The sequence below is a fragment of the Thalassophryne amazonica genome, chromosome 15 (genome assembly GCF_902500255.1).
Source record: "Thalassophryne amazonica chromosome 15, fThaAma1.1, whole genome shotgun sequence".
Classification (NCBI taxonomy): Eukaryota; Metazoa; Chordata; class Actinopteri; order Batrachoidiformes; family Batrachoididae; genus Thalassophryne; species Thalassophryne amazonica.
This window is the reverse complement of record NC_047117.1, coordinates 20,237,625-20,256,408: the sequence shown is the minus strand read 5'-3', so window position 1 is coordinate 20,256,408 and position 18,784 is coordinate 20,237,625. Positions and strand designations below refer to the sequence as shown.

At 37.3% G+C, this 18,784-nt stretch overlaps 1 protein-coding gene across 9 annotated transcripts in view; it reads right to left on the bottom strand.

The window, feature by feature from the left end:
* Positions 1 to 18,784, bottom strand: part of lrba (LPS responsive beige-like anchor protein) — a 395,517-nt gene that overhangs the window by 310,849 nt on the left and 65,884 nt on the right. For all 9 annotated transcript variants that reach the window (XM_034188370.1, XM_034188371.1, XM_034188368.1 and 6 more), the window contains 6 exons: positions 18,582 to 18,679; positions 18,303 to 18,395; positions 16,593 to 16,701; positions 16,128 to 16,209; positions 12,250 to 12,373; positions 11,925 to 12,117 (listed from right to left, as the gene is read on the bottom strand). In XM_034188370.1, coding sequence (XP_034044261.1) covers positions 11,925 to 12,117; positions 12,250 to 12,373; positions 16,128 to 16,209; positions 16,593 to 16,701; positions 18,303 to 18,395; positions 18,582 to 18,679 — 699 coding nt within the window. The remainder of the gene's footprint in view (positions 1 to 11,924; positions 12,118 to 12,249; positions 12,374 to 16,127; positions 16,210 to 16,592; positions 16,702 to 18,302; positions 18,396 to 18,581; positions 18,680 to 18,784) is intronic.

Sequence of the window (18,784 nt, the reverse complement as noted above, 5' to 3'; positions counted from 1 at the left end):
TAAAGCTAACCAAAAGCTATCAACACCTAAACAGAAAAAAACAAGGTTACAATGGGCTAAGGAAAAGCAATCGTGGACTGTGGATGACTGGATGAAAGTCATATTCAGTGATGAATCTCGAATCTGCATTGGGCAAGGTGATGATGCTGGAACTTTTGTTTGGTGCCGTTCCAATGAGATTTATAAAGATGACTGCCTGAAGAGAACATGTCAATTTCCACAGTCATTGATGATATGGGGCTGCATGTCAGGTAAAGGCACTGGGGAGATGGCTGTCATTACATCATCAATAAATGCACAAGTTTATGTTGATATTTTGGACACTTTTCTTATCCATCAACTGAAAGGATGTTTGGGGATGATGAAATCATTTTTCAAGATGATAATGCATCTTGCCATAGAGCAAAAACTGTGAAAACATTCCTTGCATAAAGACACATAGGGTCAATGTCATGGCCTGCAAATAGTCCGGATCTTAATCCAATTGAAAATCTTTGGTGGAAGTTGAAGAAAATGGTCCATGACAAGGCTCCAACCTGCAAAGCTGATCTGGCAACAGCAATCAGAGAAAGTTGGAGCCAGATTGATGAAGAGTACTGTTTGTCACTCATTAAGTCCATGCCTCAGAGACTGCAAGCTGTTATAAAAGCCAGAGGTGGTGCAACAAAATACTAGTGATGTGTTGGAGCATTCTTTTGTTTTTCATTATTCCATATTTTTTTCCTCAGAATTGAGTGATTCCATATTTTGTCCCTCTGCTTGGTCTAAAAAAGTAACCGTTACTGACTGCCACAATTTTTTTTCCTGCTTTCTTATAGTGTTTCTTAAAGCCAGAAAGTTGCCATTTGAAATTACTTTAGTTTTGTGTCATGTCTGTGATCTGCATTTGTTCTACAAAATTAAACAACTGAATGAACATCCTCCGAGGCCGGTGATTCCATAATTTTTGCCAGGGGTTTCTTTCTCTCACACACACACACACACACACACACACACACACACACACACACACACACACACACACACACACACACACACACACACACACACACACAAAGAGAGAGAGAACCCTGTCTTGCTGTGATTTTAGTGCGTCTTCTGATTACTTTGGAGTACCAATGTCGTATTTAAAACGTTCCCTCCTCTATGTGTGCTTCTCAAGGCCTATTAGCCTTTATCAGTCTTCTTACCATCTGATATGGATAAACCCGACTGCTAGTCTATAACAACAATGGTCTGCAGTGGCATTTGAGGAAGAGCCCATCCATGTAAGCAGTCACAGATTACCAGTAGATACTATTAGAGTGTGTCTGCTGGCTGTGCCGAGTGCGTGTTCAGCATCGGCAAATACTCCCACACCTAATTTAAGACCCTGCATTAATCACTAGGCTCAGAGGACAGAAAGTCAAAGATGGGTTGGTTGGAGGGGGAGGAAACGAGACCCACTTTACTGCTTTTTCACCTGAGGCTATTTGGACAGAGCAGAGGAGAAAAGAGGAGCACTGAAGGAAGGAAGGAGAGAAACAAAGGAAATCGGAAAACCAGAGATCAAAGAAACGAAAAAAACTGAGTGCAAAAGAGAAAGTCATTGAGTGGGGGAGAAAGAAAAAAGAGAAAGAAGCTGATTATTTGTAATTAATTAGGCGTTATTGTTCTAAATTAGCCTGCTACACGGCCACTCATTAATCTTCTGTAGTGGGAAGCATTGATTGGTAATCCATAACTGTTTTCTGAGTGCACAGCCTGTTCTAAATGCACCAGTAGTCTGTCTCACTCACGCTCTCTTTCTTCCTCCATTTTTGCTACTGATCACACAGCAAGGCTTTACAACCCATTACTTTGAGCTTAATTTGACATTTAGCATTTTTAGCAATTACAAGGCTACATCCAGACTACACTCCTATGGAATAATGCTGGAGTGTCGCACAGACATAATGCCATACATCCAGGATGCAAGCTTTCAATGGGGCTCTGCATCATATCCAGTTACCATTAGACAGAGGGAGTATGTCTCTGTGGTTTTTAAAGGAACGTTTAGTGTTGCTACAATATATAGAAAGTGCCTTGGGTGACTAACACATCAGTGCTGATCTGATCTAATCTAATTTCATTCCACTCCATGACTCTGCTTGACCTCAGTGGGGTATGGAAAAATGTTATGGTAATGTAGAAAAGCATGGTGGGCTTTTCTAATGTGACAGGTAACATGGTATTACCCAGCCCAGTCATTTTTTTTTCCCGTGCCCGCGTCACGAATAGTGCCCCATTTTCGTGACACATTTTTTTATTTTACTATTTATAATCCTCCCCTTCTCCTAACTCGAACCATAATGATAACGTTAGTGTCTCCCTCCCCCTAACCCGAACTCCCCCTGTCACCCCGCATTTTACGTCGCTGTCCAAAATGAATTTGTGGCCCCGTCACGAAAAGCACCCCATTTTTGTGATGGTATCACAAACCATAGGTTAATTTACTTTTTGTAATGCCATCAAGAACTGCCATGACATTGGGTTGGCATTAACGGGGGGGGGGGGAATGCCATCATATACAAAAAAATAAGCCTCAATAACTTTACATATATGATTCACAGCTAGAAAAATATACTGACCAAAAACTGCTAAGTAAAAAAAAAAAAAATATTCCATTCATCCAAAACTACCTTTCTCTGCCATAAAACAGGTCTAAAATAAACAGCCGAATCACACCACAATGGTTATCAAAGCCACAATAACTGATCAATGATTAATCAATTACTATATTAACTGCCAAATATTTATTTGTATTAAGTGATTTTTTTTAAAGAACAACATAAAAAGCCCAAATTCTCAAATTTTAGCTTCTTAAATGTGAATATATTCTGGTTTCTTTCCTCCTTTCTGACAGTAAACCAAATATCTTTTGACAATGGGCAAAACAAGACATTTGAGGCTGTCATCTTGGGCTTTGGTAAAAAAAAAAAACTGATTAACATTTCACCACTTTCTGATGTTTTATGGGTCAAACAGTGAACTGATTAATCGAGAAAACAATCAAGATGAATCAGTAATAATAGTCTTTAGTTGCAGCCCTATTGACTATGTTTACATGGCAATATTCCAATATTAACCCAATTAAGACTATACTCTGAATAAGACACTGCCATGTAAACAGCATTTTCCTATTACTTTAACCTGAATAAGGTCATAATCAGACCCAGGAATAGACTAAATAAAATGTGAGATTAGGATTTAAGTTAGATTACTGAAGTACAATATAGACATGTAAACATCTTAATCAGAGTTGGAGTTTTCACAGTATTTTTTGACATGTATGGCATAGTGGACATAACGTAGCTGTCACTCATCAATGGGACTATGCTCCAACGTAGAGTGCAACATGAATGGCACATTCTTTTCACAACTCATGTAAATCCCTTAAGCAAAATATTGTCTTGTTTAGAATAAAGTCAATGCTGTCCATGCACATGCACTGTCAGTGCAGGATTAGGGTGGAAAAACACTTCTCAATGAAGACCCCCACAGTAGGAGCATGGTAGTTCCCGTTTAGATCAATAGATAGGGAGCAACCACAAAACAAAGGGGACATGGGTCGGGCAGCATGGATCTAATCAGATTAGCTAAATTCAATTTCTCCTGCAAAATAGTCCTCTGCTTCTGCAGTCGCAGCACTGCGGGTGTGTTCTTACTTGCAGTGCCTCGCTCATTCCTACTTACCGCATTCATTTTTCTATCATGTCCATAAACAAGGAACATACTCTACAGGGATCAACACCTTATTTAAAATCACTATAACCAATCACAATCCTCAGTGGATCATTTTTTTAATATAATCTGACAGTTATAATTAAAATGTTATCCATCAGTGTTGTCAAAAACATCACATTTTTATACAGAGAGTGTGAGTACTTCAAACTGTATTTTCTCACCATTCTTGGGCAGTTTTAATTGTTAATATGGTCATTCTGCTTTTCTCTGCTACTAACCAAGAAGACACGTCGCACATATCTCCTTGTTTGTTTATATTATTTATCTTGAATTGATTTACTATATTTGATCTTTTTTCTTACTTACTAACAATCCTTGTTTATTTTTATTTTAGTGTGTATTATTTATATACCGATAGCTTGGCAAAACTGTTTTTGAAACTGTTTTGAAAGCTTTGAATTGAAAAAAAAAATAGAGGATGGTATCAAAAATGCTATCAAGTATCAATATTCTTTGTTTTCAGTATTATGATAGCACACCTGCCCATAATTTCAGTTTCACAGAGTCGAAAATAACTTGTTCAAACAGTTTTTGCCAAATCAACAGCGTAAAGCCCCAAAAAATCTAAGTTGCAACAATATAAAGCAAAGATAAGCAATAAATGGAAATGAAAAGTATCTGTCATTTATCTTCAATAAACATCCCAAAAAAAGAGCAGGCAACTTTGTTGGATTTCAATGCAACTGAGCTCCAGAGGAGAAGATTTCGCTAACTGAATCCTCCCATCAAATCAGCTTGAGTGTCAGCAATGAAATAAAACTCAAAGACTTCATGTTAAAATAGTTGACAATACACTTCCTGTCAATCAAAGCTCCCTGAATGACTGAGAACCCTCACTGAAAAATGGACTAATCCATTAATGGACTTGGTGTTGAAACACTAACTCCTTGGATGGTAAATAATAATAATAATAATAATAATAATAATAATTACATGCCAGCCACTAAATTAAGATCAGCCACATATGAGGTTCATTTGGTTCATATGAGCTTTTAATATTTTTACACTGCATCTAGAAAGTATACACAGCGCTTCACTTCTTCCACATTTTGTTATGTTACAGCCTTATTTCACAATGGAGTAAATTAATTTTCCTCTCAAAATTCTACCCACATCTTTCCCTCAATTCTGACTAGTCTCCCAGTTCCTGCCACTGAAAAACATCCCCACAGCATGATGCTGCCACCACCATGCTTCACTGTAGGGATGGTGCCTGGTTTCCTCCAAACATGATGCCTGGCATTCACGCCAAAGAGTTCAATCTTTGTCTCATCAGACCAGAGAATTTTGTTTCTCATGGTCTGAAAGTTCTTCAGGTACCTTCTGGCAAACTCCAGGTGGGCTGCCATGTGCCTTTTAAGGAGTGGCTACCGTCTGGCCACAATACCACACAGGGCTGATTGGTGGATTGCTGCAGAGATGGTTGTCCTTCTCCACATGTACAATCAACTGAATTTATCCCAGGTGGACTCCAATTAAGCTGTAGAAAGAGCTCAATTTTGGGTATTATGGCAAAAGCTGGGAATATTTATGTACATGAGATTTCTTTCTTTCTTTTTTTTATAAATTTACAGAAATCTTAAAACTAAAAATTTGCATTGGCATTATGGGGTATTGTGTGTAGACTTTTAAGGAAAAAAATGAATTTCATCCATTTTGGAATAAGGCTGCAGCATAACAAAATGTGGAAAAAATGAGGAGCTGCGAATACTTTTCAGATGCACCGTAGTTGAAAATAATAAGGTGCAAAAATACATTTTTTATATATATATATATATATATATATATATATATATATATATATATATATATATATATATATATATATATACACACACACACACACACACACACACACACCATAACATATATAGCAGCACCTGTTAAAGATATGTCAGCAGATAGTATAGAGAGCACTTCAAGCAAGGCTGCTTTCGAAGACTAATCAATGTTCTCTTTCTTCTTTGTTCACTTGCCAGTGCAGCAATTTGACAAGAACAACAGCCTAAGCTTCTGTCTATGCAATGTCTCAATAAAGTTCATGTGTTTGGGCTCACTACTCTGCATTTTATGACAAAACTGAAAAAAAAAAACAAAAAAAAACAAATTACATTCTTCCACATACTCAGCTTCCCCTGAAAAATGAGCAGTTTTATTTATCTATTTAAAGTCATCATGTACTACATATTTTGCTAAAGCTCTGTTGGCTCACTGTTCCTCATATTTGTCTTTGTAATAAAATATGTGATAGGTGTGCTGTCGTCAGCTGACAGAGGGAACCTGAAGGACAGAGGCACCTTCATGCCCCGATCACTCTTTTGGTCAGGTTTGGTAGAATGCGAAAGTGCCACAAGTTGCCACATCCACCATAACATAGAACCACTCTGAATGCTGGGTGGCAACTGCCCAGGCAAACAGTCCCGCCCCACCTCCTAAAAGTAAGCATCTGTCTGTAACACCCAAGTGACACGTGGGTGTCCTCTTTGCATTCTTCAGCTGCTGGAGTCCTCAACGCTGATGCACCTGTATGCTGGAAAATGCCCAGATAAATGTGCCACATGGCCAAAATGTCACAGCTGATACTCCCTCACAACCAAAGTGATACTCCTCAGGTTATTCTCCCTAAGTAACCAATTGTTTGACACAAACCTGTTCCTGCTCCAAAGACATTCAATTGTCACCTTAGGTCACTGGTTAGTGTCCAAGTTTCCAAACCACACAGCAAGACAGGAAGAGTTAGACCTTCATTCTCCTGCAAAGATATTGCCATCGAGAAATAACTTCCCAGCAACCTCATCACTCCATGACTCTTTCTAGGCTTTTCCCCACCTCAGAGGTCGAGGATGCACTGGCGTTCGATTGATTCTCATTTGCTTCACACTATTAAATCCAGGGATATGCACCGGCACCAGTGTGCCTCAGGGCCAGACTTACTGAGTACTTTCAGTCTTTGGGTTTTCAAAGATTCTGTCAAATATTATTTAATTCTTCATATTTATTTATTTTTTTAATCAAGACACAATGCCATAAAAAGTGAATAAATGATTGATAAGAAGGACTAGTAGGCAAAATCAACACTTGTTTTCCTTATTTCAGATGTTTTTCAGTGATACAAAGAGATTTTCGTTTAGCTTTTTCCCCCTTGAGAACTACATTTGCTCACTGGTGATTCAGAAAATGAGCCAGAGTCGTTATCACTTGCACTGTGAAGGAGCATGAGTTTCAACATTTTGGTCATGTGGTACATTTCTCTATGCATGGTCCAGCACATGGGTGTTTAAGTGTTGAGGATCCCAGTGGGTGGAAAAGACCAAGGGGATGTCCCACACTTCACCTGGCTGCAGTACATAGATGGTTATTTTTTAGATTTGGGGATGGACCAGTTGTCTGCCTGAGTAGTTGCCATCTAGGACCCAAGGTGGTTCAGTGATGCTGTGGGTGTGGCGGGACCAGCACATCCTTCCAGACTTGACTCGTTTCTGTCAGGTGCCGCATGTTTTTGCGCAACCAATATTTTCTAAAACTAATAGTCAGAGCAAAGGACCTGAACTCAGGGAAGCAACAGAATTGATTTTCATTTCAATTAAAATGCTTTTAATTAAAATTACACAACCTGTATTTGGCAGTAACACATTCATTCAGGCCAAAAACTACAATAGTTTCTGGCTAAGATTATCATGCAATTTCATCAACGTCTGTTCCCCAACTTCTCCCAGGCCACTTGGACAATTTCCACCAAACTTGACACGTGAATGACAGTCAACCCCAGAATAGCCCTTAAATGGTTTGTTTTGGCAAAGGATTTTTCACTCAGATGTCCATCAAACATGGCAAACAGATTTGCACAAACCTTGTGAGACATATGCTGGTGGGTTCTGGAATTGCCCACTAAGGTTAAATAAGCCAAAAGCGCAAAATGCCCGTCTGTTTGTCCGCCCACTACTCCCAGGTCATTTTTCAGATTTCAACCAAACGTACCTACCCGGCAACAAATACGGCAAGACTCATTGTACTGATGCTAAATTGTACAATGCTAACTGTGTTGACGTATTTTATGTCTGGTATTTTCTGTGTCAGCGTGTTTTATTTGCCTTTTTAATCACCCATATCAAACCACACACTGCAATGCACTGAATCAAACTGCTTAAATTTTGTTCCTCCCTACCAGTGTTTTTGGAAAGAAAAAAAGATGAGCCCCGAAAACATTCTTAATCATATATATATATATATATATATATATATATATATATATATATATATATATGCACAAAATCAACTCTGTATGTATGCATTATAAACAAAGTCTTTTGAGTGTTGTGGACAAATATCAAAAAGGTGAAGCATATCATATGGTTACACGCCAAGCTGACAGTGTTACTATAACACACACACCACAAACTAAATCATAAAAGACCAAATGTGCAAATGTGTGTTTGTGAATTCATATATGCACTTATCAAGAGGCTCCCGGTGGGCTGGTTGTATTTATGAGGGCTTGTTTCTCTGATTGTTCTCGTACGGCTGCAATGAATATTCAATGGGCTTAGAGAGAGAAGGGCTTCCTTGAGCCCAGGAGAAAAGGAGGAAAAAAAGACAAAATGTACACGGCAACACACATTCACATGCATACATGTGAGCACCAACACATACAGAGCCCTGCAGCAGTGGGAGGAGAGAGCAACAGTGACAAACAGCTTCAGTGCTCTAAAGGTGGCAGGAAATCTATCAAATGGGACAATAAAATCGCAATTGAGTTTCTTCAGCTTTTTTTTTTATAGCACATGCATGTATCTGTGCTGTGGCTAGCAGCTGCTGAAACTCTGCGATTCATGGGAGGGGTGCTTGCTTGTGTTTGTGTAATTGAGAGCGCATCAAATCAGGTGCTTGGGTTTACACACACACACACCACAGTGTGTATGTGTGAAATTCTGTTAGATGAGTGCTGAGTCTTGTAAACAAAGCCAAGCAGAAACAGCATTAATCTTGAGCATTTATGGGAAAAAGACCATTCCAGCTGGTCTTGTACAAAACAGAACAAGCAGTTTCAGTTCAACACTGAGCAACGCAGACGTTTGGTAGACTTGGGAAGGTCGCCAAAATGCTTCAGCTGTATGAACAGGTAAAAGCACAACAAACTAAGTCCTGCATGAATGAGACATACAAAAGAATATTAAAAAAAGAAATAAATGAAATGAAATTTGTACATACATACATAGATATATAAATATGCTGCTTTTTTCTACAACTGTTGAAGTGAATTCTTAGTTTCTGAGGAGTTGTATTTTAAGACTGGGCTCATAAAAATGCTTTTATTCAATAGAAGACAACACAAAATTTTAATATTTTATAAGTGCTGCAATGAATATGAACTGCATTTAAAGAAAACAACAATTACTTAATGTATCAATTATAACTTGATTATTAAATTAACTGCTAACTACGCTGAAAGCTGAATAATCGAGTATCTTTTATGACCAAATTCTCTGATTTCAGTTTCTTAAATGTGAATATTTTCTAGTTTTTTTTTTTTTTTTTTTTTTTTTTTTTTTTTACTCTTCTTTGACAGTAAATTAAGTGTCTTTGGGTTCTACACAAAATAATACATTTGAGGACATAGTCTTGAGCTTTAAGAAAAAGTTTTTTTTCAGCATTTTCTGATATTTAACAGACCAAAGAACTACTGGATTAATCCAGAAAATAATCACAAGTTGATACTGAAAAATTGTTTGTTGCAGACCTATTAAATATATTAAGATTTTATTTTCTGTGTTTTTGCATGTCTTGAAGATGCAAAGCTGTGTGCAAGATTTTCTGCTGTATGTTTTTTAAATTTTTTTCATTGAACACTTTTTAAATTTTTGCCACTTTACAGTGCATCCCAAAAGTTTTCACCGCACTTCACAGACATTTTCAGAACATTCAAGGACATTCCCATAGATGTCCTGAAGCCATTCCATTGATATCTTGGTGCTCAAGGTTATTGTCCTGCTGAAAGATGAACCGTTGCCCCAGTATGAGGTCAAGAGTGCTCTGGAGCAGGTTTTCATCCAGGATGTCTCTGTACATTGGTGCATTCATCCTGACTAGTCTCCCAGTTCCTGCCACTGAAAAAATCCCCACAGCATGATACTTGGTTTGTGCTCTTGACATGCACTGTCAGCTGTGGGACCTTATATGTAGACAGGTGTGTGCCTTTCCAAATCATGTCCAATCAACTGAATTTGCCTGAGGTGGACTCCAATTAAGTTGTGGAAACATCTCAAGGATGATCAGTGGAAACAGAATGCACCTGAGATCAATTTTGAGCTTCATGGCAAAGGCTGTGAATACTTATACACATATGATTTCTTTGTTTTTATTATTATTATTTTTTTATATATATAAATTTGCAAAATATCTAAAAAAAAAAAAAAAAAAAAAAAAAATCACATTGTCATACTAGGGTATTGTGTGTAGAATTATGAGGGGGAAAAAAAACAAAACAGAATTTTATCCATTTTGGAATAAGTAAAATAACAAAATGTGGGAGAAGTGAAGCACCGTGAATACGTATATACTGAATACTGAATATTCTTTATGTGTTGAGTTGTTTTTAAAATAAATCCTTTTCAAATATTTTGTCAATGACAAAATATTTGAATGCAAGGCTGAAATGTATTAGTAAAATTTATGGTTTACTAGCAAGTTAACCAAAGAATAATCGACTAATCAGAAAATAATCAAGACTATAAACAGAATCATTAATCTATTAATTGAAAAAAGTTGATAGATTAATTGATATTTAGATTATAACAATGTTATCCTTAAATACCTAGATCATCATTATATATTAATGGATTAATATCTTTACAAAACATATACGTGTGCTGTACATACATTAGAAACTTCCTGGGCTTTAGGTTTACAAAGCAGAATTGCCAATATTCCATTTACTCAAATTCAAATGTGGTAGGGTGGTTAAGTCGGCAACACAGGTGGTTGCTTTTTTATTTCTAAATACAGTGTCAGAGACATGCTTCAGAGCATACCTAATATTAAAATTTCTTAATATTATTTACACTAAATTATCTTTAAAAAAAAACAGATAAAAGCAAACACTCAGTCAAATGGAATTCTGAGGTACCAAGAAATTACCTGCAGGGATACTGTGCGATGAGAGTACAGTCATCTTTTTGTGCATTTTAACTATTAATCCAGCATTTTATAGACTACAGTTTTAACCAGTTAATCTTAACAACTGATATATTCCTCAACAATGACAGTTAGTGTTTTTCCCCCTGCTCCACTACAAACTGCAAAATCTTCATTTTCATGCCCTCATCTTTTTACGTTTCATCAAATACCAAACCTGACTGCAAATGTGGAAAACGTCATTTTTGTTTCACAGCAACCAAAAGCTGATTCTGCAACATAACAGTGCTGTGGAAAGCCCAGACATAGCAGAAGTATAACACGTGCATTCAGACAGATCACCTGCCGAGCAGTCTTCTTACGCCTCCTGCTGGACGCCAGAGCTCATGACAAACGCATTGCAGTGAAGTGCCTCACATCACAAGCACTTCTTTAACTTAACCTTCAATCTGCCAGGCTTAAAAGCCCCCCAGACCACAATCTGACACCCACCTCAATTACTTCACTGCTTTGGAACAGAACAGAGTAACGTGATATCAACAGTGAATTTCTGAAGTCGTATTTTGAATTTGGCTTTTGGAAATCAGAAGTGCCAGGAGTTTATTTTTATCTGTGCAAGGAGAAAGAAAGAAACTATATACAAAATGAAGAGTGGAAGGGTGTGTGAGCGCTCTCCCATTGGTTGATACAGTGACGAGTTTTCAAATTATAAATCACTGTATGGCTTCCATAATTTAATCTGATGGGCAGTGAAAGGAGCGGTTGAGTTACTGTGTTAGTCTGCTCTGTGAGTAAGCATGGGCAGATGAAAATGCTCTCTAATTTCTTATTTGATGAGTTGCATTATGTCAATCTAAACATACGGCTGACTGAAGGGAAAAGTGCGTTCAACACTATCTTTGCAAGGAGACAATTGAAAAAAGGTATGGAGGAAAAAAAAACCCATGAGGACAAAGAAGATCTGCAGAGAAATACTGTATGTCACATTGTAAGTGTGAGGCATGCACGGTTATAACAAGCGCTCTGACCTTGGAGTGGGTGATGGACAGGGTGTCCACCCAGACGCGCCAGCCACCCCACTCAAATTTGATGGCGTGGTAAAGCAGGATGCGGAAGATGGTGTACACCATTTCTGTGATTTTCTGCTCCTCGTTATTTCGGGGGTTGATGAAGCACAGAGAGAGCATCCACTCCTGCCACACTGAGCACTGCAGCAGGGTCCTGATAGGACAGGAAAAATGAAAAAAAAAAAAAATCACTGCTGTAAGAAAACTTATTCAGCATTCAGTAGATCACCATGGAATGCAAGCACTGCAGGGACGATACTGTGTGATACAGCGCGTGTCGTCTTACCTGCGGTTTTCTCGACTATTACTGAACAGTTTGATCATGTCTGACAGAAAGGCCCTGCGCACCTCCATGGTCTCACTGGACGGGGGCGAGTTCTTCAACAGAGCAGCCACAACCTTCAGAATCTCTAGATATGAACACATGCACGCACCTTCCGTTTAAAGGCAGACATTAAAAAGCTCATAGATTTAGAAAGATGAATAGCAACGCACACTTCTTTATCTGACAAGAACACACAAGAACAGGACCAATATTTTTCTCAAGCACAATGACAACGTTCAGAGAGCAAAGATGCTGCAAAAATATTTAACTCCAAGTAAAATGTACTAAGCAATAAAACAGTTAGTGCAGAATAACTACATTACCTCTCTTCCCACTTCAAATACTGAATTACCAAGAAATTTTACATTTTAAAAAATGCTGACAGTTGCCTTTTTTGGTGGGGGGGAGCTTTAAATCAGAGTTCTTGGAGCAAGATTAACAAACATGTACAGCAAATGTAGTTACAATCAAATAGATACAGCAGAAGTTATTCCACTCTTGTGTCAATCAAAACTGGTAAGTTTTGGGTGGGTCCCAGATTTTCACATTTCTATCTAAAGATTGTGAATGACTACCCTACAGTCTTTGCAGGTTGAAAGTATTTTTTTTTTTTACTAAACAAAATAAATATCTTGTGTGACTCCACAAAGTGAATTATTTTGCGCTGATGTGTTTGCAGGAACATCATGTTGATTGCTTGTTTATTCAGTGATCATCTTGTTTACTGTCTGGAGAATCCTGCAATGCATTCTAAAACATGCAAATGGTTCAAGTAACTATAAAAATAAAAAATGTTTCATATCCTGTTGTCTTTATTTAAGAAAAATTCTATCATTTTCTCCCCTAAAATCAACACGGACAAAATTCAAATTTGCTATCTGACCGATATACTCATGAAGGAGGGGAAAAATACATTTCTACAGAAACAATAGGGTGCCTAAGGCTTTTGCACAGTACTGTAGGTCTGTGCTGTTGACTTTATCATATAATTAAATACAGCAACCAATATTTTCAAGATGTCCAAAATCGTTTAAATGCGGAAACATTCAGAGTTGTGATCGGGTATAAAACTTGTGTGTGTGGAAAAGGGAAACTGCCCAAATCAACAACTAAACACACATTGGCCTCAACATCTGCAAATCATTGTGTCACAAACTATCTCAAGTCCCGGCTGCACACACCTGAAAATCTGAGCCTATGATAAGAAAAACAGGAGAGAGGAGAATTTAACAAAAAAGAAAAGTCCAGGCCGGTGATCGTTATCATACTGTAATGATTTTGGTGCTGTTTCAAACGTCACGGGCCCTTCTGGAAGCCTGGGCTCTGCTTAAACCAAAGAGATTGACTGTTTAGATGAATTATCTAGACAATGTCAGTGTCCATTTGCTTTGAGGAGGGAGACGGCAGGGCTTGGATTACACTCGTCTCTTCAGACCTTGGCTCTAACCGATGCCTCTTTGCCCCAGCATACGGTTTTGTTGTTTCTACGCCTTAGTCACTCAAATTATGAGTCGCTGAACCTTTACCGCCAGAAAATTACCCCGGCATGTACCGGGAATGAGGATGGAGGGATGGCGTATTCCTTTCTTTTTTCCATTTGGTCTTGGTTCTCTTCTCCTGAGTTAATTTGAGGGAAACGGTACTTCCTCGGTTTGTTTGATTGGCTCTGACGTTGCTAAAGACTGCAATCAGGGGGCCATTTTGGGAGTTTGTCACAGATTAAATCAAGAGAATGCAGAGCAAAGGAGAAACAGACCGCCACTCTATGTTCCACAAAATGCGCTCACATATACACCCCGACAAGGTTCCTGTGATATATACACCGTCTGTCGAGGATGGTTGGGAAGGGGAGTTTTTAACACAATAAAGGCTTAAGATAATCAACATACGACTGCACAAATACCTTGTCAGATTTAGGTTGGTTAGAAGTAATCCTTGGCTGTGATTACACCAAGTACTCAGATTTCAAGCTGATTAAAGTTTTGCATGAGTGTGCGGAAATGTGCATATGTGGAAGCTCCGTTACAAAAGGAAGTGGGATGTTTTCTTAGATGAAGTAAATCTTACGCTTTCAGCATGTGAAAGGGTTTTGTGAGTCGACATGAAACTGGAGGTAAACAACACCCTGTAAATACCTTTACATGATTAGATTGGAGCAATGATCAAAGCCTGAGGTCACCTTTTAATTTTGTTACTGTACGGAACCATATAAAGAATACAAGGCTGTAGTTTGTTGAAATGACACACTGGTAGAGAAATGCAGGAAATTGTATACAAGAGTACAGTAAATCAGTGACTCCACATACAGGGAACACATGTATACATTCAAAGCTTTTTCTATTTTCTAAAATGAGGCAACAGAAAATCACATTTTAATTGTCAAAATATGCCCATTCCAATTTTCTATTTATTTATTTTTTTACCAAGTTAGAAATCCTGACCATTGGAGGGGTCTAGGTACCTTTCCTGGTACTGGACAATACAAATACAGTTGGAGATCACCAATCAATCTTATATCATAATTTTGAAAACATGATTAAAGATCACCTTAGTTTCTTATCAACTGCAGGAGATGGACTGAAATTAATTGTGGGCTATTAACCCCTTAACGCCTACTGTCGCATATATGCTACAATATTTGACTCAAATATGCAACATACCAAATTGACCAGTATGCCTGTTGTCGCAAATTTGTAACATACCATTATTATTATAACATTATAACATAACGTCATTACCAATATACCAAAATTACTATTTATTTTTTGTGCAAAAGTGAAATTAATAATCTCAACATTATTTACCATCTACTTAAAGGCAAAAACACACACAAAACATTTTTTTATATACAGCTATATAAATTCAGGCGTTAAAAGGTTAAAGGTGAAGTGATCCCACTTAATGCGCCTAAAACTTTTAAATGTGAAATGATTATGAATAAAACAGAAAAATGTGAAATGCCTGACCACTTCTTTACATTAAAAATATGATAAAGCTACACAAATTAATTTCAATGATCTTCTGCAATTTATAAGAAAATCCATTAATATTTACCTGTAATCAGGTTTTTTATTTTAACCATCATCTTATTACTGTCATGTATCCGACAATACACACGTAATGCAAACAAAGTCTAATTATTTATTTATTTATATTTGAAAATACGATTTATTACAATTAAGGGCAGTTTTAAGGGGAAAAACAATTTTTGTTGGAAATGGACCGTTTATATATTTCAAATTAGATTTTCCACTGACCACTGATTTTTTTTTTTTTTTTTGGGGGGGGGGGGGGGGGGGGATTTATCATCAAAGCTGTAGGATAGCTGAAAATATGGCACACTGCTATATATCTGCACCAAAATTAGTCTGCGGGGAGAGGGTACAAACCCGACACAGAAAGAAACTGGGCAATGGTGGGCTTGAACCCAAAACCTATTGCTTTCAAATAAGAGCGTGAACCACTGCGACACCATCCTGCCAATAGCACACTGTTATGTATCCATTCATAATTTTGATGCATACGTATATCACTGCTTTATGGGTAAACTAATTTTTTCAAACAAACGCACATTAAATCTAGTAAATCTAGCGTTTGTGTACATATTTGTCATACAAGGTATAAGCACATTCCTCTTGCAATGTTTATATCAGAGGTTCAGTTGCACAAAAACACCCTCTGGATGCAAAAATTTATGTTTTTCATTTGTTTGACTGTATATTGTGACTGCATTGTCCCACAGGGAATATCCTTTAGTGCAGCGTGCAGCAATAGGTATGTAACGGCGGCACTGCAGGGGAAGATTTAGGAGACTAGTGTGGCACAGATGAGGCACTTACGTGGGTTGAGAATCTTCACAGTGGAGTCAGGGTCCGGATGCTGTTTATGGATCACTTGAGTGCAGATCTGCTCTGTAAGAATCTACCAGAGGACACAGAGGGGATTCTAACCATAAATATAAACACAGTTCTTAATAAGAAAAAGAAAATACAGCATAGTAACACAAACATTTTCCATCATCACAGAGTTTGTTCCTAAATAATGACCAACCTACTGCAATACTGTTTATTCAGTTGTGCATTTAATTACATTTTTGTGGCTAAATTACTCTTGGACAGAGGTGATGAACTAATAGGATAAACTGTAATCATATCCAAATGCATGTGCATGCATTAAACACTACACAAAATTCAATACACAACTGCACACAAAGAATGCTGTTGCGAATTTATCATGTTGTGTAAGTAGGCCATATCAGCTGCACAAGAACAGACCTCGAGCTTGATCATAGACAGAAAACTGACCTCAAAGAGACCATTGTAGGTTGTCATGGTGAGCTGACTGGAATGAAGCATCAGGCGCTCATTGAGCAGCGAGAAGAGACCGTGAGTCAGCATGACCTCAGATTTCCTCCTATCCAGAACAATGAGATGTCAAATGACAGTCAAGTTCAATTTACGCATTTGCTTAAGAATCATCCTTTTTTTTTCTAAATTATTGCACAACGTGGTTTTCATTGGTTTCATGTTGCGAAGGAGGATCAAAGGGAGACTTCTGCCTGTATCTGATTCCTCCACCCCCCAACAACAGAACAGACAATTGGATATCAAAAATCTGTAAAGGGTGACAATTACCCCCAAAATTTGTCAAGTCTAGTCTGCATATCTTTGCAATCCTGTGTTTTGAATTTATACATACCCAGACTGCGATTTTATAGCAATTACTTGATTTTTTTTAAAACAAATCTGATTAAACACTATCATTTTATTTCATTTTGCTAACTTGTAACTGCACATAGTCAAAATATACGTATTTTTGAGGGCCAAAAGCACGACACCAAATTACATCTTTCTAAGTAAAACTAAAGGCTGACCTGGACACTTGGATGTGGTACCGCTTTTTCATCAAATTAATGTGACATGTACTCCAGAGTACATCACTTTTCATTTTCGTTTATTTTTTATAGTTGCGAAGGTCCTGTTGCATATACATATATTATTAATAATAATTATTATAACTATTTATAAAAAAGGACCTTCTCAGGAACCAAAGCACTATACAAAATAAACTAATAAATAAACAATAAAAAGTACACTACAACGATGCATAAAAAAAAAAAACAAATTAAAGACCTGATATACAGAAAAAAGTGTGACTTATAGGCAATAGGATTTAAACTCCAGAAAATACAGTAATCTCCTACTAACTAAATTGTTTTAAGTCATTTTGTGAAGAATTAAAAAAAAAAAAAAAAGACTCCAAATTCTTTGACTTCAGCTTCTTAAATTTGAATAGTTTTGCTGTTTCCTGACAAAACAAGACACTTGAGGATTTAGGGAAATACATTTTTCACCATTTCCTCAAATTTCCTGCACAATCATTAGTTGGAGGCCTCGTTTATAGTTGACACTTAGGTCAACCTCAAATCTGAACCAGAGTTAAAATTGTGGACAACGTGGTCACAAGACTTTCCGCAATCTGGACTTTTATACTATTATTAGTTATTACAAATGTGTGTGACCTCCCCTCTCTCTCTGTTATTTTTAAACCAAAGAAAGCAGACAAAAAAATACAACTATCAATATTCACAAGGCATTTTGATTATATTGTTAAATAATCATTTTATTATTCAGAATTTTCTTTTCTGCAGTTTTTGATCACACATGATCTGGACCTAACCCTCGCTATTTGCATGGCAAGCACAAGATTATTGAGTCACTGAGTGAGTGGGGCTACAACATTTCTGTAAATAACTCCATATAAATGTACTGCATATTCAGATCTTAATTGCAGAGTCCCGGTGACCATAAAACCACAGTTGCCTGTAATATTAGGCCCAATTAAAAACTTAAATTTTAAAAACATTACCTTAATAATTTAGCAGTATATTCATTCAAAGCTGCACTTTTTACATTTCTAGTAGTGGCTGACTTGAGCTATAGATTTCCAAAGTAGAATTCCATAATTTTGGAATATAATAATGAGCATTCATATAACATCATGACTGCACTTACTTTGGTGGTAAGTGTTTCAGAAAATAGCCCATAACCTTGAGTGTCTGCACTCTTATTCCTTCATTTTTTGAAGCCAGCAGTTTGTAAATCACACTGTGTAGGCAAAAAGAAGAAAAAGCTGTGTTTAAAATGCAGCACAGACAAAATGTTTCACACTCATAGAACTGCTAAAAAAAACAAAACCAACAAGCACACATACGTTACTCAAAATCTGTTACACAAACCTGCAGTAGTATAAACAGACTAAAGCTGTGAAATTATATATATCGATCACATTACCGTATCCCGTTGCGCGTGTCAAAGGCCTGAGTCATTGGCGCAGGATTTTCAGACATTAAAGCCACTAACAACTGTAGTACATCCATGAGGTTGTCGTCCTGCGGAACAAACAGCAAAGTACTTCTAAGGTTTTCAAAGTTAAATTTACTGATGACATGAAGTGATTGCGCTTGTGTGCCAGATCATTTTCTAAACGGTAAGAA